Source organism: Setaria viridis, chromosome 7, assembly GCF_005286985.2.
Source record: "Setaria viridis chromosome 7, Setaria_viridis_v4.0, whole genome shotgun sequence".
Taxonomy (NCBI): Eukaryota; Viridiplantae; Streptophyta; class Magnoliopsida; order Poales; family Poaceae; genus Setaria; species Setaria viridis.
In genome coordinates, this window is record NC_048269.2 from 13,137,696 (window position 1) to 13,163,626 (window position 25,931).

General features: G+C 42.9%; 2 protein-coding genes across 2 annotated transcripts; one reads left to right on the plus strand and one right to left on the minus strand.

Annotated features, from left to right (window-relative positions):
• Positions 1-808: 808 nt before the first annotated feature.
• Positions 809-15,959, minus strand: LOC117863156 (phototropin-2). Its single transcript, XM_034746753.2, has 23 exons — positions 15,757-15,959; positions 14,511-15,239; positions 14,334-14,425; positions 14,023-14,242; positions 13,699-13,936; positions 13,548-13,618; positions 10,377-10,483; positions 10,172-10,221; positions 9,968-10,072; positions 9,575-9,634; positions 9,140-9,229; positions 8,536-8,612; positions 5,605-5,689; positions 5,137-5,217; positions 4,827-4,930; positions 4,376-4,425; positions 3,950-4,056; positions 3,496-3,615; positions 2,801-2,852; positions 1,812-1,924; positions 1,461-1,601; positions 1,266-1,371; positions 809-1,170 (listed from the first exon to the last, which is right to left on the minus strand). Exons 2-22 carry the CDS (start codon positions 15,140-15,142, stop codon positions 1,267-1,269), a joined length of 2,700 nt encoding a protein of 899 aa, XP_034602644.1. The 5' UTR covers positions 15,143-15,239; positions 15,757-15,959; the 3' UTR covers positions 809-1,170; position 1,266.
• A 5,447-nt stretch (positions 15,960-21,406) lies between these two features.
• On the plus strand, positions 21,407-25,568 carry LOC140223437 (uncharacterized). Its single transcript, XM_072295280.1, has 6 exons — positions 21,407-21,898; positions 22,558-22,810; positions 22,931-23,053; positions 23,204-23,445; positions 23,753-25,456; positions 25,515-25,568. The coding sequence occupies exons 1-6, from the start codon at positions 21,407-21,409 to the stop codon at positions 25,566-25,568; spliced, it is 2,868 nt and encodes a 955-aa protein (XP_072151381.1).
• The last annotated feature ends 363 nt before the right edge of the window (positions 25,569-25,931 follow it).

Below are 25,931 nucleotides of genomic sequence, written 5' to 3' on the forward strand. Positions count from 1 at the left end.
TCCGATCCAATTGCCTGCGCAGGTGCCACCATGCTATGCAATTGAGGATTTGGAATTGAATATTTGTTCCAATTTCATGCTATTACAGGTGTCCATTTCTTCCAATTGCATTATCAGGTGCCAGGCAATTGAGGATTTGGGAATATGAAAGAGGCTTGGAGTTCTTGGGTGACGTATGCACTCTTCTGTTCTTGAGCGAGAGATGGGACACGGGAGAACGGGAGAGAGCCAGAGAGGGAATGAGATGCGATCAGGAGGCGTGATCTAATAGGTAGGGAAGATAAAGCAGGGGTTAACTTGTCCATTCACTGAGCCTGGAAAATGAAAGGGAAATGAAATGGAGAAAAGTGGAGAGAATCCCTCAAATCAAAAGAATTCACAATTGGAGAGTTATATTTTGGAAGGTATGCGAATTGAGGGTCAAAAGAAGTGAAGCTTGCGGATCCGATGTCAAATATCAAAATTCCTAACGAGAGAAGGGGAAGGAAGAAGACAATGGACAATTTGGTCTAAAGAAACATATTGAAGGGGTAAGGGGTAGATAATGGCATATCTCAAATAAAAAGCGAATTGTAATGGCACAGTTACAAATAGACGAATAATAATGATATATCTCCGAGACGTGAAAATTGTAATGACATATATCCGATTAACCCTAGATTTCTTTATGTTTATTATGTCGCAGACTCCGTCAAGCCGTATTTCAAAATGAAGTGGTGCAAGGGAATATTTTCTTAATAATTATGCTATCTCTATCTAGATTGGATGGAATTTTATTATTAGAGATCTCATTCCACTGGAATTCATATTACAAGGAAACTTGTTTCTATTTCTTTTAAGGTATTCAGAAACTGACTTAGATTCGTAGCAATGCACAGGCACCTCGGCTAGTAGATGAAAACTCCATCTCAAATGATGGTACTAATGTATACCATCAATACTACATGCTACATTTTATTGAAACCATCTGTAGGAAGGGTGGGGACTTCTACAAGGAGGTAATCCTATTTATGTGGTACATTATGCACTTAATCTAACCAAAAGAATCACTCATGTACAAGATCTCTAATGCAACCCAGAAGATGATATATAATTCCTTCTACCAGCTCATGAAGCCTCTTATTACTATACATGCTCAATAACGTTCCTTCCAGGAGCGGGTCATACAACCTGCCCAGCGAAAGTAAAATGGTGAGCCTAGTTCAAAGTAATTGACTGAATTGTGAAGAACCAAAGCGTTCTTTTTATGAAAACATGAGGCTGACCTTAAAATGTCTCAATACTGGGAGTAAGAGAATCTCCCTCGGGCTTCACTTTAAGTTCAGGTTCCTTCCGAGTTAGTTTCAGCGGAACATCAAGCGCTGGGGGCTCCTGCAAATCCAAGTTATGTTGTTTATTAGTGATGTAACAAACGATCATTATCTGAGATACTCTTCAGAAGCTCAAATTTTTCAGATCACCATGCAGCGAATAAGCGACCAGTATATTTCTTCAAAAAAGGGATGTTGCTTGATATCGTTTGCACCAGCACTTGAGCCAAGTCGAGAAGAGGGATCTCTTTGAAGTAATCCATGGATTAATTGCTTTGCCGCAAGACTAACCTGGATAGTGAACAAATTGTTAATAAATCAACACAATACATATTTTGTAGAATTTATGTATCAAACAGCCTAATATTTATGTTACGAAATACTTTTTTCACAAAACTATCTCCCTGGATAGTTTTAAAATTAGTTCTGCACCTTTTAAATGTAAAAAGCACACAGGCAAATGTGTAGGTAAAACAAAAAACAAAAGGTTCTATTTCTTACCGGAATGCTACTAGGAAATGTAAGGTCCTTGTGGAGGATGTTATGAAATGTCTTTTTCCTGTTCTTTCCTCGAAAAGGTGTACGCCCATACAACATCTCGTACAAGAGAATTCCTATACCATGGGAAAGTATTTTAGAACCTCACAGACAATACCAACCTGCTAAACTAACAGTATAACACATGGAACAAGCTCTTGAAATTGGGAATACCTTAATACTACAACTCTTTATTTGCATATTTCTAGTGCCGATCTATACAGATTACAGGATATATATTTATACCTTAGATATAAATTATTCGATGCACATATTATGCGCACTATGCTATGGTAAACCACACCAGCTGCAGACCCTAGGCTGTTTCATCTGTACTAATTTTAACTCACAAATATTCCAATACTTTTTTTTCAAAAAATATTCCAATACTCCGTTCATTACTGCCCATTTTTGCATGCAATTGGAAAAGAAGAATGTAAGATCAAATTAGTTTTGTTTTCAATCAATGATCATTTCCATCCAGCTGAACTGAGACTAAATGACTGAAGTGTTGGGTTGGTGATGATAACCACCTTAGAGGGTATTCTGTATTGGCAACTAAAGTGAACATCTTTGGGCAAGAACCAAGTTATCTGTGGCCAAAGTATGTTGCAATACTTCCCTTATGCATAATGAAATCCTTGTTTATAAACACAGAACATAGCAGTGAAGCACTAAGCAGTCAAGTTATCCGAACTGGTAGGACAGCTAATTCTCCTGGTGGAAATCCCATGTTTCAAGTCTCATTTCAAACCATTTGTGTTATCATGATTACTATCAGATACTGGGTTAATCGTACAATGTGTCACTTCCCTACACCTTTCAGTGATTACTCTTATTCCTACTCAGAGGCAACAAACAAATTCGCCTTTTAATCCATGAATGAGTTTACAGAATGGATTCATCAGCTAGTATATTTTAAGAACAGCATTTCTTAATGCATCATTGCTTACCAAGAGCCCACCAATCAATGGCACTTGAATGTGGTGCACCTGTGATGACCTCCTAAAATAACAGAACAGTTACAAGATAATTATGTTAACGTGGTAAAAAAACAACTAAAGTGGTTCAGCTAAATGTATAAAAGTTTTAAACAAGTTCAACAGAACCATACGTTTCATGATCAATGTATAAAAAGTCCAAGTTATTCAGCTTGTGGCATTTGAAACCCCATATTTTAAAGTTAAATTTCACAAAACCTATTCATAGAGCAATGCGCCACCCTTAGACCATCCATGCTGATTGCTTTCTAAACCTAATTTACTTGTTACAAATATTTAAAAATGGTATGAAGGTTACCAAACTGCACTTTAACTCTCACTGCAACTTTTTTTTTGACATGAAACTCTAACTTAGGAGTTCCCCACAGCATATAACTCTCACGTTACTCTTCTCTTATTCTACAATCATGATGAGCACTCCCATCATACTTTAATCCATATCACAACAAATATCATGATTAATACAAGAATGTGTATGTAAGAGGCATAACTATTTATCTTGGAAACCTAAATCATCTACTTCAGGAAGGTGATAACTCAGGATAAAGTGACAATCACATAAAATTATTTTAAAATCATTACTCTGATGAAACAGAAAAGATACACAAGAAACTAATAAAGCTACATATGGGAGCATTATATCATACAGGAGCTATGTACTCTTCAGTTCCAACAAAAGAATTCGATGGAGTGGCAGGATCTGAAACAAAACTTGGGGGCAGAAATTCTTTAGATCTTCTTCGTCTTGATGTTGAATGCTTTATTACCTGCAAGAGTATACCATTACCAAGGTTACAGATTTGTATTTTAAATGCATAACAAGCTCTCATGAAAAACAACAATACATGATTGAGGTACCAACAAGCACTCTAAATTAGCATGCCATTGGCACCAATGTACAGTTTATCTGTTCTACCCTTCAAATACTATGCCAACGGAAACGAAAAGCTCATCACTCAGGTATGAAGGCATTGATTTAACATTTGCAATGCTGGACATTCTACACATGGTGAAATAACACAGTAGACTGATAATGAATTGGAGTAATGAACAAAATGTAAATATCGAAATGGCCATTAAAGCTTTGCTTTCTTGACTTACATGGGGTTTTGAAGAAGTCAAAAATGAGAGGTCAAAATCAGTCAGAACAATGTGTCCATCCTCTTGGAGTAAAATATTTTCTGGTTTTAGATCACGATATATAATTCCTGCAACAGAAACACCATACATAATTATGAACCCTTGAAATCATTTCAAACACATCCATTCTAATCTAAAGATTATTCACAAGTTATCCTGCTTTAAAGGATAGCAACCAGCACTCAATTGATTACATCTTATTTTAAAGGATTTCAGTTACACATCCTGCCTGGCTGGCTATTTATAAGACCCAAGCAGCCACTTTTAGAACAGTCACTAAGAACAGTGAAATACAATAAGTTCCTAGTCCCAGTAACATTTGCATAATGCACTTGGGGAAGAGATTGTCAAAAATGTTAAACTAAAACTATAAAACAACAGCAGTACCAAGGGAATGGAGATACTCGAGACCAATTACAACCTCCGCAGCATAAAACCTGCACAAAATATAAATCAAACAATTAGCTCATATCAATTAAGAACACGATTCATATGTTGCAAAGAATCAAAGCTTACGAATCCATGCTAAAAGGAGAAATTAAGAACCATTAGAAATACCCTTTATTAATTCACTCTCTCCATTTCAACATAAACTTTTCCTTTTCATCTCTACCATACTCAAGATGAAATATTACCATTATTATCAGGTACATATAAGATCATGAAAATATTTGAGATGAAGAGTAGGCTATATTAATTATTTTCCTAAAGATAAGCTAATATTTGTATCTGACACAAGTATGGAAGGCACACATTAAAATTTTACATCAGAATGGCCGTGTTTTACTCAACAAAATAATGCATCGAGTAATCAAAATGTGCACTTTCCAACAGCTACCTTGCAGATTCTTCTCGGAAGAGTTTCATGGGTTGCCTATCAAGCAGTGCAAATAATTCTCCTCCAGGACAAAAGTCTGTTATGAGACAAACATGTGTTGGTGTCTGAAAAATAGACAAGGATTAGTAATGCATATACATTTGAGTTCAAAAGTTATCTGGGAAAATAAAAGCACTAAAATAGCAAACATGGAGGTAGATGACCTCCTTACAGAAACCATATGCAGCTAAGTTGTGTACCTTTTTCTTTATTTAGAAACTTTATTAAAATGGCTAAGATAAGACACAGCCACATAACTCATAGAACTGACCTGGAATGAAGTATATAATGTTGGGAGAAACGGATGATCCAACAGTGAGTATATTTCTCTTTCGATACAAACTCGATGAACCTGCAGATTGCAGAAATTAAATGCAGCTTAATAATCCATATAGAATGAACAGACTTGATATGGATGTTTAGAATTGCCCTCTTGCCTCCGGTATCCACAAATATCTTGATAAATACTACACAAACTTCCTAAATAAATTAATGTTTTACACTCTTGGAAGATTTGTGCTACCATCACAGTAGTAAAGTTTTACCGTCAAAATTCCCCCTTCATTCTTTCAGTTTACTAGCTTGAAACACTACCCCTCCCTTCCCGCAGCAGGAGGTATGCACATCCACCCAACCATATAGACATAAAACGATTCGTTCAATTACTACTTGCAGTAGTCAGTGTGTAAAAGGACACAGAAGACAGAACATAATGTCAAAATTTAGTTTAAGAAATTACCTTGTTGCGGTTCAACATCACTGATTTGTCCATTGCCTTCATTGCAAATAATTCACCACTGCCTAGCAACTCCACCAGGTGTACACTGGAGATAAATAAAATTGTTAGATGTATATGTACTGTTGGTATTTCCCCTTTTGTATTAGGGGGTTTTGTGTATACTTCCTTCCTATACCAGTATATATATAGACCTAGTGCCCCTATTATGAATACAAGTGCTATTCCTAACAGTTGTATTTGATGAATCTCGTCCTTTCTATCCTCGTCCTTCTTCTGATATTTCCCCTGCATCTTTAGTTGATCCACTATCCTTTTTGATATTACCTGATACTTCTATTGCTATCACACCTATATCACAGTGGAGGTGGCTCACCCTGTAGTCTCCTTGCCTGTCCATCGTGCTGATGTGCTCTCTTCGGAGCCTACTTCTTTGGAGTGTCCTAATGTGGCTGCTGATTTTTCTGTGAAGCCACCAGTGACACGTGTATATACTCGTCGTGTTCGGACTTCTTCTGATGTGCCATCTTCTTCTGATGTGCCATTTTCGTCTGATACGCCATCTTCTCCTATTGAAGCCTCTCTTCCAAAGGATTCCTCTCCTGAGCAGCTTCTTCGTCGTAGTCATAGTCTTCGTAGACGTCCTGATTATTATTCTCCTACTGCTTATGCTGCTACTGTTCTTTCGGAGCCGGCATCTTATCGTGATGCTCTTCCTCGTCTGGAATGGCAGCACGCTATGGCTGAGGAGCACGCTATGGCTGAGGAGATTGCTGCTCTTGAGCGCACTCACACGTGGGATCTTGTTCCTTGTCCTGCACATGTGCGCCCTATTACATGTAAGTGGGTTTATAAGGTGAAGACCCGCTCTGATGGTTCTCTTGAGCGCTATAAGGCTCATTTTGTTGCTCGTGGTTTTCAGCAGGAGTATGGTCGAGACTATGATGAGACTTTTGCTCCCATTGCTCACATGACCACTGTTCGCACTCTTCTTGTTGTGGCCTCTGTTCGTGAGTGGTTCATCTCTCAGCTTGATGTCAAGAATGCCTTTCTTAATGATGAGCTGCGTGAGGAGGTCTATACGTAGCCGCCGCCTAGTTATTTTGTTCCTTTGTTCCTGAGGGTATGGTTTGTCGTCTTCGTCGCTCGCTTTATGGCCTAAAATAGGCTCCTTATGCTTGCCTCTGTGGTCACTGCTGCTGGCTTTTCTGCTAGTGCTCATGATCCTGTGCTTTTTGTCCATACCTCACCACGTGGTCGAACTCTTCTCCTTCTTTATGTCGATGATATGATCATTACTGGAGATGAGCCTTAGTATATCGCCTTTGTCAAGGCCCGTCTCAATGAGCAGTTTCTTATGTCTGATCTTGATCCTCTTCGTTTCTTTCTTGGGATTGAGGTTTCTTCTACATCTGAGGGCTTCTATCTGTCTCAAGAAAAGTAAAAGTATATTCAGGATCTTCTTGATCGTGCTTCTCTTAAATATCATCGGACTGTTGAGACTCCCATGAAACTTAATGTTCATCTTCGAGCCACTGATGGTGAGCCTCTTGAGGATCCCACTCGTTATCGTCATATTGTTGGGAGTCATGTTTATCTTGGTGTTACTCATCCTGATATCTCCTACGTTGTGCATATCTTGAGTCAATTTGTTTCAGCTCCCACTCATCTTCATTATAGTCATCTTCTTCGTGTCTTATGTTACCTTCGTGGAACACTTTCACGTCGTCTATTCTTTCCACGTTCTAACTCCTTAGATCTCCAGGCATATAGTGATGCTACCTGGGCTAGTGATCCCTTTGATCGTCGATCTTTTTCTGCCTATTGTGTTTTTCTTGGAGGTTCCCTTATTGCTTGGAAGACTAAGAAGCAGGTAGCAGTTTCTCGTTCGAGTGCTGAGGCTGAGTTGCGTGCTATGACGCTTGTGACGGCAAAGGTGACTTGGTTACGGTGGTTGCTTGAGGATTTTGGTGTTTCAGTTTCTGTGCCGACTCCTCTTTTGTCCGACAGTACAGGTGCTATCAGTATTGCCCGTGATCCGGTGGAGCATGAGCTTACTAAGCATATTGGTGTGGATGATTCTTATACACGATCACAGGTTCAGGATGGGGTTATTGCTCTTCAGTATGTGCCTTCAGAGTTGCAGTTGGCTGATTTCTTTACAAAGGCACAGACTCGAGTTCAGCACAGATTTTATCTCTCCAAACTCAGTGTTCTTGACCCACCATGAGTTTGAGGGGAGGTGTTAGATGTACATGTACTGTTGGTATTTTCTCTTTTGTATTAGGGGGTTTTGTGTATATTTCTCCCTTCCTGTACCTGTATATATATGGGCCTAGTGCCCCTATTATGAATACAAGTGCTATTCCTAACAAAAACCAAAGATTGGTATTGTAACCATTCTTAAAACAAAGAAAAGTTCATAAACAAGACCAAGGAACATGAGGCCTAGGCATTGTATTCAGATGATGAAAATCATAGATTCTAGCTAGAACATACATGACTCAAACATGACATAAGCAAAATCACAAGACTGACCAACTGTCATCATTACTAAATAAATATTTTGAATTGTATAATGTTACCTTAATGGTTTCATATATATAACAAGAGAACCTCTTCATAACAGTGGAACATCATTATTTTTTAAAAAAAGTGAAAGAAACCAGTGGAACAAAGACATTACCGAGGGGTGTGGTTGGGATTATCAGTTTGTTTAGGTGGCAAGGCAACTGTCAGAGTTCATCAAATATCATTTAATTATGATCTAAGGGTATGAAATATGGATTGATTTCTATCCACTTTGCTTTGTATTGACATAATTAACTGGAGATTTTTCTTGCCAGCAGAAATTCAGAAATTAGAACTAATCATAAATAGCTAGTAAAATGGAGACCTATAGGGTGAAAAAGATTATTAAGGAGATCTCTGTACCTGCCAGTGTCACCACAACCCAAAGGTTTTACAGGCTTGAAGTGCTTTAAGCCAATCTTCTCCCCAGATTTTGTAATCTGAAGTACCACCAGAAGTTATTATGCTACTATGGAACTGAAATTGTAAACTCTATTTTATATTTTTGGCATGCATAAACCAATCTGATGAATACCAAGTTACAAAAAAAATCAAGCATTTTGCGCATTGAATATTTTCTACATACTCTTAATATGTTAAACATCACAAAAGGATATTGCAAGTTCATGATATGGCAAAGATTCTATGCAAGAGCAGGCACCATTGTGCATATCTGTAATGAGATGGTATTCATACTACACAAGCTTAGTTATGGAAGAAATTACAATTTGAAAAAGATTGAACTGAACCATTGCAAAGATGTGTGCAGATTGTCCAACTTAATTATGGAAGATATTACAATTTGAAAAAGGTTGAACTGAACCATTGCAAAGATGTGTGCAGATTGTCATCCAGCGTTGGACTTTCTTCTGTCCAATACCTTAAGCATAATGGAAAGTAATCCTAAAGCAGTTTGGTTGAGTGCTACTTGCATCATAACCTTAACAAAGAACTGTCCATAGCATACCTTTTGTATCGCTATCCAAGAAGAGTTGTATCGTTTGTGAGGTTTTGGAGAAACAGGTTTAGAGTAAGTTGCCCACAGGTCCTCTGGTCTCTGCAAATACAACAAAGAACTGTCTAAACAAAGCAGACATCTAAAATATTCACATTAATTTAAATTAAACATTGTGGTTATGGTTTCTATTTTATAATGTGCTGAGACCATCTGTATAGTTCAATTGTGTGTTGACCTTTACCTTCTCTTCTCAAGCTGCCCCATCTCATACTTATAACTGTCTCTTTGTTAGCAGAACTTGCATTTTAATATAGAGCATTAACTGGACATCCAAAATAGCAAGCTACCGTATATTTATAGGATTATATCGAGCAAGCTTGTGAATAGTCAGTCACTGGCATATGCTTTTGGAAAATAGTAAACAAAAAAATAGATGTACCTTACCACGTTGGGATCAGGAAGCTCTCTAACTGCTTCATCCACATTCTCCGCTGTAGCTTTGACCTATTTGAATTTGATCATATTAATAATCAGTGTACTTCAAATTTGGAAGCAATGGTACATTTACATACTTCCGCAATCATGATTATCAATCAGCTACATTTAAGTTGCTTGCTAATTTCTCAATTTCCTGGTTTATTTGTACTAAGTGCTAGTGTATCACACTCACATCAAGGAATTTTGAAGGTTAATTCATCCAGAGGAGAAGGATGTCATGGACAATAACCAGCAGAATAGAAACCAACTGGCTGACACTTTATTTTTCATTTTAATGTTGGCATCCTGCAGATCTAGTTTACATCATCAAAAAGAAAAATACAAAAAAAGCTGACCTACCAATTTAGTGCTTTGTAGCTCAGTGTTTTCAGAGAGACGATTCCTAAGGGGTTCGACATGGTCGCTTCCATCAAGCTGAACACCGATGAAGTATTGAAGCTCCCCCTACATACACAGTAGTACGGATGAGTATGATCACCATACTGACACGTACATTGAACAAGCACAAAGCATGTTCAGAAGAGCAATGGATGGGGTCAGTACCTTCTGGTCCCGCATTGGCTGCAGGTGGAACAAGTTCCAGAACTTCTTCCCTGGTCCATGACAATGAAAACAGTGGAAAAATATCAGCATAGTGCATAGCGCCCACATCAACCATACATACATTGACTAAACTCCGCAGCAGTAAAAATGCCAATTGCTCATGCTCTGCAGAACTTTTTTTTTTGTCAGGAAATGCAAATTGTACCGCTCTTGGTGTAGTTGATTAGCTGGACCGTTATCTCCTTCTGCTCTCGGATGGCCTCCCGGATCTTGTCGACTGTGGACATGTCGGTCTCCGGCCCTTGAAGAAATCTGCAGACATCAGGATGAAATCACTTCACTAATCCACTCAAAACCAAAGCAGTAGAACCTAGGAATGTGTTTCTACAAAAATAAAATCACTGGGAAGGCAGCGGAGCACAAATGCAGAGGCGCGCGTAGTCGTAGAACACGTACGCGGAGCACAAATGCAGAGGCGCGCGTATTCGTAGAACACGCACCATAGCACGGGAACATCTGACGGAACGCGCGGCAAGAACGGCGGAGAGAACTCGCTCCCCGGCACCAGGGGGCAGCCTTTACCCTTGCGCCACGGCCGTGGCGGCCGCCGCGACAAAGAGAACGGCGGGGGCTCGTGAGTCGTGCCCATCGAATCCGGGGTCGGAGGTGGTGGAAGCAGTGATGCACATACATGGCCCATAGCCGGGGGTCGGACGGACGTCGCCGCGCCGTCGCGGGCGACCGCCGCCGGCATTGAGGCACTGAGGCGGCGCCCTCACCAGAGAAACCCGGCGAGAAAGGGCTGATGGGCCGTTGGGTTCTGGACTTCAGCCGGATAGATGAGCTTGGGCCTAAATCTTGGCCCGAGTCGACCAACCATTGTTCAATAATTAGAAGCCAAAAGGTCACATCTTTTTTGTGATAATATAGCGATTATTGGCGAGGCAAAAGCCACTCACTAATTAGAAGCCAAAAATGTCATGAGGGTTATTTTCTGACAAGTTGCTTTGGAGAAGAAAGTAATTCATAAAGCCTCCTCCAGCAAGGCCACCTCAGTTAGCTTACAGGAAATCACCTCATGACTTTGCTTACGTGAAAGAGAGAGAAGGTGAGAAAAAAGAGTGCATTATCTCCTCTTCAAGAGCTAGCTCATAGAGAGGAAGTGGACTGCACACTTTGTTGGTGAGAGAAGTGTTGCGGGACAAGATAGTTTGAGCAACGTGCCATTAGACAAATCATTAGGGAGACAATCTTTTTACCGCCTCTTATATGAGGTGGACAACTTTTAAGCTAGTGCACTAACTCAACCATTGGAGAAAGCCTGACAAGAGCATGTAGTTTCTCTTGTGCTAACGATTTTCTTTCAGAGAAACTTTCAAAATTCTTGTTAGTCTTAAGAATGCTGATTATTAGGAAAGCAAAGACCTGGGACTAGAGTTGGTAAGTGATAGCCTTGCCTATGACTTGATCCTCTGGATGAAATTAACAGTTGTAGTTGAAAAGTTACAAAAGGATACCATCTCCAATTCACACACAATTCTTTGAATTCACTTGGTCTTTCACCCAATTGAGTATCCCCTTATCCACATTTCTGCTCCTGTCAAGCCTATATCAATCAATCATTTATTCCCAGATGCTTTGTCATTCTTTTTTTTAATTCTAGTTATTCCTATGCGAGTGGCATGACGAAAATTTTCCTTTTTGAATTCTTTTTTAGTATATGAAGCAAAAAGAAAGAAAAGATGGATAAGGATTGTATTCATTAATTATTTCTCTATTTTTTATTACTTAATTTACGAATTTCAAAAATTTTGTATTATATTGGATTCGTTAGAGAATTCGAAGAATTACAACAAAATCTTTAGAAATCACATTTTTAGTTAGGAGCTTCTATGGATTTTATTCTTCTTCTTTGGATCCAAAATAGAATAATAAAAGAATAGGTATAAGAATTAAGTTAAGTCGATCCAAAAAATAACCTCATTTTCTCTACCAAGTTCTCGAGAGGATAACATATACCTTTTCCTTGCAGGCTTTTGGATGTTGTATTAGGCACGAGGATCAAACCGCTTGTCAAATCATAGGGGCATCAAGGACTTTTGTGTTATGATGCAATTAACCATTTGATTTGGATTTATGGCAAGATAAGGCATCCTTGGACCTTTTCTCACCATCCGGAGGATTTGCCAAGTTCCTACTTTGCTGAGGGAGACAAGTGCTTCATTCTCAGCCACAGCTACTGGACTTGGCCTTCTCCATACCTGATTTTCTCACAAACTTTATTGCTTTCATTAAGAATGTATGTTGGCATTACCATAACCTTTAATTTCGTCGTGCTCAACTGTCCTAGTCCTAGCCATTGATCGGTTCAACACCCCCACATTGGCAATGTGAAATGGACGAAGAAAGAGGAAGCCAAAGTTTTGATGAAGTGGATCGATTTCCCCCATGAAAATTTTGTTGCTTGACATTTCTGTCAAGTTAGAGGGCACTTGTTGAATTCCCTAGTATCTATTTAGTTTTAGAGTTTGCCTTTGTATTTCAATATCGGGTGGACGGGTTTAAAAAATGTTTCAACCGAATGCTGAAATGTCTTAGGTAATAATAGCTAAAACTCAACAGCCGAGCTGAATGCTTTTCAACTACTACGATGATAAAAGTTGAAATTTTCAATTGAGGATTTATTCTCCTTCAGGATTTAGGACTTGTTCGGTTTTAGCGGGAATTGAAAAGGAATAGAGCCAATCCCTTACAAATATCCTTGAGAAGGGTTAACCGAACAAGCTCTTATTAGTTGGATTAATTCATTATTGGTGTCTGCAAATTTCATAAATAAATTCGTTTTTTTTCAAAAAAAATGAGCAGTGTGTTTCATCATTCAATTCAACAAGCGATAACACTTTTGGTACATATTAACACACAAAGTTATTTTTTAAATAACTTATGTATTTTACAATGGCATCTATTTGAGAACGAATGGACTGGATTAGTTTCATGTAGTCCCCTTAATTGCAAATATATAAAAGTAAATTTTTGGTTTATACTGAGTCAAACTATTTTCAGGTATGACAATAAATTATTGAAAACACAAATGATTTTGCAACAAAAGCTTGATGCTAATGGATTCATCACGAAAAATTATTTTATAATGTACTATTTTTTCTCTATTTAAAATAATATATTTTATAGAAAAAGCTAATCAAAGTTTCACCTCGCAAAACCGATTTCCTAAACTGCTTGTATCTGCGGTAGTAACATCAGAGGGAGAAGGCAGGAACTAGGAAGGCTAAGCTCCAATCAAAAGATGGCAGGTTTGAATAGTACTAGTAGCAGTGTAGCACAATTGTTATGTCGCTGACAGGTGGGGTCCGCTCACCTGCAGTTCCTTCCGAGGATCTCCTCTCGCGTGTACTCCGTCAGCTCCAGGAAGCTGTCCGACGCGAAGATCTGCACAATCCAAGCACTCGACGGTGAGCAATCACGAGAGGCTCACCAGGTTAGAAAAATGGCGGGAAAAAATTGCTTACGATGGGGTTGTCCGGGAGCCTGGGGTCGGTGATGACGAAGTTCTTCTCGATACGCTCCAGCGTGGTGGCCAGGTCGATCCCCTGCCTGATGTCCCTCTCCCTCCCCTCTTGCTCCCAGCTGTGCTTGCGCTCCTTCTCCTCCTCTGGCGGCGGCGGCGGCGGCGGCGCCGGCGCCGGCGCCTCCACCGCTGCCAGCGCCTCCTTGCTTCCCACCGAGCTCCTCTTCCCCATCTTGAACCTGCCAAGAAGCCATCCATGCCTGTCATGTCGCACGGGCCCCGAGTGAGAAACAGCCGCTGCAGCGGAGGCTTGTGATTTACTGACCCCATGAGGGAGATGCGGCCGCTCATCTTCCTGCTGAGCTTGGAGTCCTCCTTCTTGAGATCCCAGAGCGGGGACTTGAGGCTGGCGCCGGGGCCGACCAGCGGCGACGCCGGGGCCGGCGGGGGCTCCATGGGCTCCTCCTCCTGGGAGCGCGCGCGCGGGTCCTTCACCTTCTGCACCACCTCCGTTATCGACGACATCGCCGTCTCCTTCTGCCGGTCTGCGGGTTCATTCCAAGAACAGAGACATGCATGATCATTATTGCAGCGGCATTGGTATTGGCATGAAGCCGCCGGCCGGCGAAGACTCACCGTCGTAGTGGATTAGCGAGACTGGCAGCTCGTTGGGGCGCATTCGCTTGTCACTGAGCCCCTCCGTGTACTTGCTCACCTCCACTTGCATCCTGCCACGGATCAACCAACCAATCGAAAATCAATCAATCTCAAATCGAAGCAGAGCCCGACAGAGCACGAGAAGAGCACACGTACCCGATGAACTTGATGACCTTGCCGTTGTTGTCGCGGATGGGGGTGACGGTGAGCAGGTTCCAGAAGGGCGTGCCGTCCTTGCGGTAGTTGAGGAGCCGCCCGCAGAAGCTCCGGCCGGCCTTGACGGCGTCGCGGATCTTGGCGACCTCGGCCATGTCGGTGTCGGGGCCCTGCAGGAAGCGGCAGTTGCGGCCGATGACCTCCTTGGCGGAGTAGCCGGTCATGGTGTAGAACCCGGCGCTGGCGTAGATGATGGGGATGTCCGGGCGCGTCGCGTCGGAGACGACGAAGGTCTGCTGCAGGCTGGAGAGCGCGTCCTTGAGATCCTGCGACACCCGCGGCACCGACGACGAGTCCCCCGACGCGCGCGCGCCGTCGAGGGACGACTTGGTGCTGCCCACGCCGCTGTCGCGCCCGGCGCGCTGGAACGACGGCAGCCGGTTGCTGTTGCCGGGGACCGGGGAGGACGACGCCTCCTCCACGATCTCCAAGCCTCCACCCGACACGGAAAGCGGCAGCGGGAAGGTGAAGCTGCTGGTGGCGGCGCCGGCGCCGGCGTCGGCGGCGCTGCCCGACGGGAACGCCATCCACTTGTCCACCTTCTCCGACGCCTGCCTCGACGACCCCGCCATGGATGCTGCCGGCGCCGCTCCTCCGACCACTCACTACGACGACGAGGCTGTCGCGATCAACGGCCGCGAACAACCATCTGCTGAATCACTGGTTCTGCTGGCAAGAACAAGGAAGGAGGGAAAAAAAAGGAACTTCAAGTAAAAACAAAAATGGGGTTGAATGAAATCGATCCCGGGCAAATTTGTGGCGAGGAAGACAGAAACAGCAAAAATCTAGCGGGACGTTTTTGTCTGAGGAGCGAGGAACAGCTGGGGAACTTTTGAACTGGATTTACTAGCTGCCTAACCCGACAGGCACAGTAGCAGAGCAAGCAACGTCTCGCTACCTCTCACTGTTGCATTATCCACCATCCAGAGCAGGCCAATGGAACCACTTCTATTTGTAGCTATGGAGCACTTTATTGCCAGGAGTAGGGTGTGTAGCAGCAAAGGAAGGACAGTAGGTCAAGCACATAAAAGGAAAGTGCACGGACAATCTAGTAGGAGTAGTAGGCAATCCAGCAGGTGGTAGATGAGATCAGAACAGGTGGCAATTTCCTTTTGGATACGAAATGATACGAAACCACCTGATGCAGATGCAGGTAGAGAGAGAGAGTGAGAAAGCTTTTTTCTACCTGAACTTGCAGTCGGCAGGCCAATGAGGATCCGGCTGGCTGGCTGAGGCGCCGGAGAGCGGAGGGCAGCAAGCACGTAGGCGACCGAGACAAGACAGAGCGAGCAAGAGGAGGAGCAGCTCGCCCGGCCGGAGGACAAAAAAAGAATGGCCGGTGGAGCAGGGCAGGCACGGCGGAAGCGAGCGGATAATGCAATCCGGCCCGTGAGCGACTCACGGTCGTCCCGCCCCCGGCCCTCCACCGGTTGGGTTGGTTTCCGTGGCCTCGCGAGGGCCACCGGTCGCCGCCCTCGCCCCCGCGGCCGGCACGGCACCACGCCGGGGGCCCGATCGTGGCCGCACGCGACGCATCCTACGGCCCGCCGCTGCTGCTGGTTGCCGGGGTGGGGGGACGCGGGCCCGGCGGGCGACGGCGACGGCGACGCGGGAGGGGGAAGAAGAAGATCTTTTGGGGGCCGGCGTGCGGCCACGGATGGTCGTACGGCCGTCGCTGTCGCGAGGCGGCAGGTTCCGATGACCACGACGCCAACGGTTACAGCGGGGAATCGACGCGGCTGCCGGGAACAGGAACCGCGAAGTGGAGGAGCAGTCCCTCATGCTGGCTCGTGAAAAACCGGCCTCTCTTTTATGTTTCCACTCAATAGAAGCCCATGCAACGTCCCTCTCTCACACACATTGGCACGTCTCCTGCAACATAGGAGTAGAGGAATATATGTCATCTGGACAATGGCACGTCTCCATGATACAAGTACATGCTTAGTTTCGATAGAAGAGGATTGGAAGGGAACGAAGAGGATTAGGTCTAAAATGAAGTAATTTTCTCTCCAATCCCTTCCATTCCACTTCAATCCATAAGTATCCGAACAAGATCTTAATTTGTAGCAATATATAAATTACGACGACATGGCGGTCCTTTTCAATTAAAATTGCTACCTTTCAAAACCGGCACGATCTAGAGCCGAAGCACGACATGAATTGGTACTTGAAGTTTAATTAGTTGATACCTTGACTTAATACCACAATTCCGATGGGTGTTTGTCGTTGAAAAAGGGTATTTGCTCCGGTGGTCCTCTTTTAAAAAAGCGCACAGATTTTAAAGCCAACAAACATCTTAGGTACTCCTTCCATTCCAAATTATAAGTCATTCCAACTTTCTTGAAGAATCAAACCATTTTATGTTTGACCAAAATTATAGAGAGTATCACAAATATTTATGGCACCGAATAAATATACTATGAAAATATATGTAATGAAGAAGCTAATGGTACTTATTTGGTATCATGAATATTAGTATTTTATTGTATAAATTTGGTCAAAGTTGAGATGCTTTGACTCTCCAAGAAAATTGGAATGACTTGTAATTTGGAATGGAAGGAGTAATTACGTAACCTTTAGCAACAGACGCATCATCAGGAATGTGTGCCTAATTCTCTACTCTAGATTAGGAACAGACGCATTCTATATATGGTTCTAGAAGAACTTAAATCTTCTATCGAGTAGTGCATATCAGGAAGGACGAAAGGATCTGTGTTTGGTCGAATTGATTTGTCACCAAGCATAGAGAACAACCCCAAGATCTGTGACATCTTGTAGAAAGACAAGATCCATGAAAGATCCATGGAGAGAAATATTAATATCGAGTAGTGCATATCAATGAAGACAAGATCCATGGAGAGGGATTCAGCCCTCGGTAGAAAGAGAAATGGGGTCGCTGATAAAAAAAAAGATCAAGTTGCCCTTTAAATATTAAGTAATTATTTTAATGTTTATCTGCTTTAAGATCCGCACATTTTCTAAAAGAGGATCACCGGAGCAGTTCTAAAAAAATGTAAAAAATAAAAATAATGAGAATATATTTGTATCAAATGCATTGGTTCCAACATCAATTTCGAAAGAACAATGCAGGTGACTATTTGCACCGTGCCGTTGGTCAAGCAGCTCCATGTACGTGTTCCGTTGTGACATACACTGCTGGTAAACAGAGACGGCAGACGGCCATGATTGTAAATGATCAGGTTTGTGTTGCAGAGGTTCTGCCATGTACAACTTCTCTGTGCCAAGTATAATTCATCAAGGAGTAGCTTCACCTTCTTGGCCCAAACGAGACACATAGGGGCACCCGTTCAAGGTCTGAATGTATATGCTCCTCAGTCCCTGTTCCGATGTAATTGTCACTTTATTGACGTTGTCATCTATCTCCGGAGCGGATGTTTGTTTTGCTTACCTATCGATATTTCTCTTCACTTCAATTTCTTCTCAGATTTGTTGATCTTTGTTGGGTACAGAGGAAACATGGGGTGACACAAAAGCTTTGAATGATGAATTTGGATTCTGAGTTTTGACTCGATATAAAATGTATAGATAGTCTTGGTCAAACTTTAAGAATTGAAATCCTTTTGTGTATACGTTTACATAGAGAACTGACCTTTCGTCCAACCCGGATAAAATCGGACCCGTGGCTAAAGAGGCTTTAGTCCGGGATCAAATACCAATCGAGATTAAAGGATCCCCATGAGTGGCTGAAAAAGACTAAAACCCTCGAACTCCCCACGAGTTAATACAAAAGGATTGCATCCCCTATATAGTTAGATGTACCGTGTATGTGGGATGGTAAGGAAGCTACGCGCGAGGCTTGAGATCGTGGGTTCGAATCCCCGCGCACGCGCATGTTTCACGTGAAAAATCGCATGAATTGCGACGCGTGTGGGGGGAGGGGAGAGGCCTCCTAGGGATTTTTTTTTCGCAAAACCATTTAGTCCTGGGGGCTGTGCCTAGCGTGGCGACCGCTTTAATTAGTCCTCATTGAGCGATCCGGGACTAAAGATCTCCCTTTCGTCTCGATTACTTTATCCTGGATGGATTTTTAGAAGATTTGTCCTCTACCAATTGGGACTAAAGGTGAGTTTTGTACCAGTAAAAAATCCAGAAACAAGCTACCTTGTGTGCAGAAGAATCAGGTGCATTCCACGAAGAAATGATTAGAAATTTCCAGGAACCATCTTTTCAGACGGAACACTCAGGATCTTGCTTCAGGACTAGGTTGTAATAAAAGGCAGCTTTTCTCCGACAGGTAGCTTTTGAAAAAAATCTTTTCCCTAACGGCCGTATGGAGGAGTCAAGAAACTTCAATTCTTTGTTGGCATTCTATATCGAGGGCACCTTTTTTTATAGCCGCAGTGACCATCCCGCAAGAATACCTGAAACCGAATGCTCAGAAAAAAACCACGAAAATTTTCGTACAGATGTAATTTCTCATTCTGCCGTAGTAAAGCGCATACTTTAGCTGAAAATGTGAGGAAAAAAAACTCTTTTTCCTAAGTCTTTATGTACGGGGTAGGACCGGATAAGAGATTAGGTAGGGTGAGGGGGAGCATTCAAGTCTTTTTCGCAATCCGCTGGTGGGCATTACCACATTAACTCCTTTCTACCAGCAAATGAGCTACCACATTTTTAGGATTTCGCTAAAATTTAGCTCAGTCATTTGCTTCTTAAACAGATGTTTTCACGAGTTGTGCTCTTTGTATACAATATGATTTTTTACTAAATCCCTACCGTAAAATTGATACCCCTTTAAGAGGCCACAATACAAGGAGACTCTACGTACAAGGTGATCCCAAGTTAGCCCACTCTACCCTTCACCGTAGGGTATTGAACTGTAAACTTTTTGACCCAAAGTTATGCATTAAAACTAGCCTGGCTAGCCTTTTTTGCATTACGCTCGCTAGTAGTACAACTCATGCAACCAAGCATGGTTGGGGGCTGACGAGCCACCCAACGACATACACATATATTCTTTAACCCGAAGTTTTGCCAAAACTAAATCCGGATAAACTAAGATTTGTTTGCGATCTAATAACTTGAAGCTTATCTTTCAAAAAAGAAGACTTAAATTTTGCTCGAGGGAGTAAGGCACTATTTTTGGCACAACTCCAGCTTCAAGATCCATGTCGGATCTGTAATTTGAAGACTAAAATAAAGTGGTTTAGACATCGATATTTTAGTTCAAAATATAGATAAAATGATTAATCTAAATGCTTCCGATGCACCCTGCATACAAAGTTCCAGTTCTAGGATGTTTTTAGCTATCGGACCTATTTGGCTCAGCTCCAGCTTCAAGATGCAGGTTGGACTTGTACTTTAAAGACTAACATTAAGTGAATTAAATATCTATATTTAATCTAAACTGTGATAAAATATTGTTCCAGAATTTTTTAGAACTACTGGTATCTAGCTGCAAGTGATCCAAAAGGTTTATAAAACTATAGCTCTGCCAACAGGGACGTAGTTTAAGTGATTTAAAAGATTTCTAGAACTGAAATAGTTAATGAATCCAAACAAGAAAAAAACACATTCAAGCTAATACTCCCTCCGTCCCAAATTACTATTTGTTTTGGTTTTTCTACGTACATAGTCTTCCATATGCACCTAGATATATATTGTGTCCAGATACACAGCAAAAACTATGTATCTGGAGAAGTTAAAATGAATAGTAATTTGGAGCGGAGATAGTAAATTTCTTGAAGAAAAAAAAGCTAAGCATTATTTCCACCACAATGAAACCCAAATCGGTGAGTAACTCCAAGAGTCTCCCAAAAATCCTTCCCCAAAACTATCTATTGGGGACTCTACTAAACTTTTCCCCCAAAATCATGTCATGCCACAGTAGTCCCCAATAATAAACTTCCCAATACTTCAAAACTGACCATGCCAGCGCGTGTGGGCCTCATATCCGACGTCCAAAGTCCATCCAGCGGTTGCTATTTGTTGACTATCTCAGGTCTTATCCTTTCACCAGAAACATAGGGCCGCCGCCGGGAGGCAACTCAGGCAACCAGCAGCGCTGGCCAATTCCCTCACCACCACTCAACAATTCGCACTAAAAATTAGTAAAATCGATTGCCCATGCTCTCCTCTTCTCTCACGTGCTCTCAATTTTATTAGAGATGGATTAATTTGCTCTTGGATGTGGCTGTTTGCCGTTGGGAAGGCAGCGTTCGTAGCATCGCAGCATCCGCGGCGCCCGTAGCGGCGACGGCCCGTCCCCCACCTCGTCACCATTGATGGTGCTGCTGTCGCCGTCGCACAGGAAGCTTCGGATGACCGCAAGCCCCGGGCCGCGCATATCACCCTCCCAGGAGATCGACTTCGTGACGGGGCCCACGCCGTGGAGGCAGGCGCGGATGGTGGCGGACACGTCCATGCGGTGGATGGGCCAGCCTCAGTCGTTGGCCATGCAGTGGATCTTCGAGACGTAGCCGCCAGGTCCCGCGTGTTGGCCTTGATGTCGTCGATCACAACGTGGAAGCTCCTGCGGCTCGCGAAATAGTCGCCTAGGGCGATGGGGGAAGACTGGGGGTGGCGGATATATGCGGGACGACGAGAGTATTTGCGACGCTGAATATTTGCGGGATGTTGGGGGAGTTGTTGGAGCTTGTTTTTTTTCTTTTTCTTCCTAATTGAAGTATTGAGGTTAATAAAAAGGAACTCTTGAAGTGGTAGAGTCCCCTAAACTTAGGGTTTCCTGTCCTCTGGCGGCGACGCCGGAGTCAAAAACATCTCACGCCGAGATCGACGTGATCCAACCTACAGATCCCGACGTCGTTCTCCTGGCTTTCTCCTGCGTGTCGAGGGAGCGGGAGACGGAGTCTGGTATGGAGGAACCAATGTCAAGCGAGAAGGGGAAGGGGAAGGCTACAGATGATGGGGGAGGAGTGGCATCGTTGGAGAAGCACCTGGGAGAGATGAAATTACAAGGGGAGGAAGAAGAAGATCTTGATTTCTCTGGAGAACTCGAGGATCTGGTGAAAGAAGTTCGATGGATTGCCCTGTTTAGGGTTCACACAACGAAGCCTTTCAGCCATGCAGCTTTATTCAGCGCGTTGAGGAACGCGTGGGCGGCAGCGAAGGAGGTGACCTTCAAGGCACGGGAACCGAATCTGTTCGTAGTCCAGTTCCACTGCCTCGGCGATTGGACGAGAGTCATGGAGGGGAGGCCTTGGCTGTTTAGAGGTGCAGCCATAGTTATGGAAGAATATGATGGCTATTCAAATGTGAATTCATATAATCTAGACAAGATCCCAATCTGGGCACGAATTCATGGTGTCCCGGAGATGTTGATGAAGAAAAAAGAGCTAGCTGAGAAGGTCGCAAAAAAAGTGGGGGAAATCATCACGCTTTTGGTGAATGACGGAAAAATCAATGCCACTCCGTATTTGCGCACGAGGGTTTGGATCGATCTGAAGAAACCTTTAGTTCGAGTGGTGCCGATAACTCTCAAGGAACGGATGATGTGCCTGGTACAGTATGAAAAATTACCAAACTTCTGTTTCTTTTGTGGTTGCTTAGGCCATGAGGTTACAGAATGTGAAGATGGTGTCCATCCAAAAGAAACGTGTGATTGGGGGGATTGGTTGAGAGTTCCGTTTATGACAGTAACAATGTTGAGGGATGACCGTGGAGGACGCAGTGGTGGGAGAGGGAGAGGTAGAGGCAGAGGTTTTGGCCGCGGGAGGGGGATGGAGTCTGGACCGGATGACATGGACTTACCGGAAGAAACAGAAGTAGATGCAGAAGATAATCAAGTGCACATAAGGACAGGGGGGGCTCCGGTGCAAGCACAGTTGTTGGAGTACCCAACTACGAAGGACGGTGCCATTAGTCCGATAGCAGAACAAGAAAAGAAAAGGCCAAGGAGGAGTGAAGATGGTGGGGAGGTGAACCAGGATAACCCAAATGCAAGATCGGCGCTCTCCTTCGAGGAGAGTGACCGGGCACAATGAAAATCTTGGCCTGGAACTGCCAGGGCCTTGCTAGCGCCCGGGCAGTTCGTGCGCTTCTGGAAATCCAGGAGCGGGAGAGACCAGATGTGTTTTTCCTGTCTGAAACACATTTGGGTAGAGTGAAGGCAGAAAAGTTGAAGCGAAAATTGGGTTGTGATCACTTTTTAATTAATGAAAGTGATGGCCGAAGTGGTGGCTTGCTCATGTTGTGGAGGAAGGAGACTGTGATTCAGTGTAAAGGTGTTTCTCAGTATTTCATTGACGTGGAGATTAGAGGTAATGTGGTGTGGAGATTAACGGGTTTTTATGGAGAGCCGAGATGGGATCATAAACATGTGACATGGGAGACTTTACAGTCTTTGCATGATAACACGTCTATTCCTTGGCTGGCTATAGGAGATTTCAATGAGATCCTTTTCCACCATGAAAAGGAAGGAGGTAGAACTAGATCACAAGCTCAGTTGCAAGCATTCCAGGATTCTCTTATGGAATGCGAGCTAGCGGATATTGGTTTTGTGGGTGATATTTTTACTTGGCAACGGGGGAGAATCAGAGAGAGGTTGGATCGAGGAGTGGCAAATGCACAATGGAATATTTCGTTTCTAGATGCTCAACTAAAAAACGGAGAGATGGTAAAATCTGACCATCGTCCTCTTATTGTTGACACAGATGGCGCCTCTGTCCAGTTCCTCCAGGAAGAAAGACCAAGGAGATTTGAAGCAAGGTGGTTAAAAGAGGAAACAGTGGAGGAAATAGTACACGCAGCATGGGTACGGGCTGCGGTGCAGGGTAATGGCCCAAGCTTGATGGCGAAGGTGAATGCAGTACACGATGATTTACATGTTTGGGATCAGGAGGTTCTGAAGAAACCTGTTTACCGTATGAAAAAACTAAAAAGGGAGCTTGAAAAAGTGAGACGCGGTCCGCTAACAGATGAATCAATAGCAGCACAAAAGGAGATTCTCTTGCGGCTTGAACTTTTATTAGAACAGGAAGAAATCTTTTGGGTACAAAGAGCCAGGGCGAATTGGCTTAAGCATGGAGATCGTAATACAAATTTTTTCCACCACTATGCATCGACTCGGAGGAGGAAAAATTTTGTTAAGGGATTAGTTGATGAGCTTGGGGTAAGACATGAGGATGCCGGAGAGATGAAGATGATGGTTAAAGATTTTTTTTACTGATCTCTTTACATCTGAAGTGCATGATGTTGATCAGGGAGTTCTTGGGGATATGAATTGCAGGGTAACGGCTGATATGAATCAACTTCTTCTCGCTCCTTTCTCTAGGGAGGAGGTGAAGAAAGCTCTTTTCAGTATTGGTGACCTTAAAGCCCCCGGACCTGATGGTTTACATGCAATTTTTTTCAAGCGTTTCTGGAATATGTTGGGAGAGGAACTGACTGATGAAGTGTTGCAAGCAGTGAACAACTCAAATATCCCAGATGGATGGAATGACACTACAATTGTGTTGATCCCGAAGGTGGAGAACCCAGATAAAGTTGGTCAATTCAGACCAATTTCCCTATGCAATGTGGTCTATAAGGTAATATCAAAGATTTTATCAAGTAGACTAAAATTGATTTTACCAGATATTATAAGTGACCATCAAAGTGCTTTTGTTCCGGGGAGGTTGATTACTGACAATATTTTATTAGCATATGAGTGCATACATTCAATGAAAAGGAAGAAGGGGAATAGGGGATTATGTGCTGTAAAATTGGATATGCATAAAGCATATGACAGAGTAGAGTGGGTTTTTCTTGAGAAAATGATGTTGAAACTCGGATTTCACCAAAGATGGGTAAAGATGATTATGGCCTGTGTTACATCGGTCAAGTACAGGGTCCGATTCAATGCGATGGAAACTGATAATATTATACCTACAAGGGGTCTGAGGCAAGGTGATCCATTGTCACCATATCTTTTCCTGATAGTGGCAGAAGGTTTATCATGTATGTTGAAGGGTGCTGAAGAAAGAGGGGAGTTGGAGGGGGTTAAGGTGTGCAGGGCAGCCCCGGTTATTTCACATCTGCTCTTTGCAGATGATTCGCTCATTCTAATGCATGCCGACAAGAAGAACGCAGATTGTCTAACTGATATTTTAAACAGATATTGTGCTAATTCAGGGCAGAAAGTTAGTGAAGCAAAATCAAGTATTTTTTTCTCAAACAATACCAATGTTGATGTCAAAGAGGAGGTCTGTGAAGCTCTGAATATTATGACTGAATCCCTCAATGATAAATATTTGGGTTTACCGGCGATGGTGGGGGCAGACCGTTCTGACTGCTTCCATCATTTGGTTGATCGAGTGAACTCTAGAATAAATGGGTGGAAGGAGAAGCTTCTTAGTATGGGTGGTAAGGAGATCCTGATAAAATCTATTGCTCAAGCTATCCCAGTGTATGCGATGATGGTGTTTAAAATTCCTAATAAAATCTGCAAAGGAATAAGCAATGCCATTTCGCAATACTGGTGGGGGGATGACAATGATAAAAACAGGATGCATTGGCAAGAATGGTGGAAAATGTGCATGCCTAAAGGCTCGGGTGGAATGGGGTTCAGAGATATTCAATCTTTCAACCTGGCAATGTTGGCTAAACAAGTGTGGAGACTGCTGAGAGAGCCTGATTCATTATGTGCTAGGGTACTAAGATCTCGTTACTATCCGGATGGAAAGTTACTAAATGCAAAGAGGAAAAGTGGTAGCTCTTATACTTGGCAGAGTATCTTAGCAGGCCTTGACTGTTTTAAGCTTGGTTACATCTGGAGGGTTGGAGATGGTACACAGATCAACATCTGGAAAGATAATTGGATACCGGGCAGCCATGACATGAAAGCTCAGACACGAAGAGGGAATAACCTAGTAACCTCAGTAGATGAGCTTATCAACCCAATGACTGCATCTTGGGATGAGGATCTGGTACGTGCTATACTTGAGAATGATGCAAATCGTATATTACAGATCCCCATTACGACAGGAAGAGATGACTGTGTTGCCTGGCATTATAACAGAAATGGCCTGTTCTCTGTGAGATCAGCATATCATTGTCAATGGAAGAAGAAATTTGGAGCTCGTTGTGCAGCTATGCAAGGTAGCGGCACTAGTAATCGCCAGGTCTGGAAAAAACTTTGGAAACTCCAAGTGCCAGGGAAAGTTAAAATTTTTGGCTGGAGAGCTCTCCGAGGTTTCATGCCGTGCAATGCGATCTTGGCAAACAGGCACGTCATACCTGACGGTGGGTGTCCGGTGTGTCGTAATGGTGCAGAAGATATAAAACATCTGATGTTCACGTGTGATCGAGCCAGAACAGTTTGGAGGTCCATTGGCATCTGGGAGAAAATCAGAACGTCTATACAATCTGACCGATCAGGTTCTATTTTGATTGAGAATATTA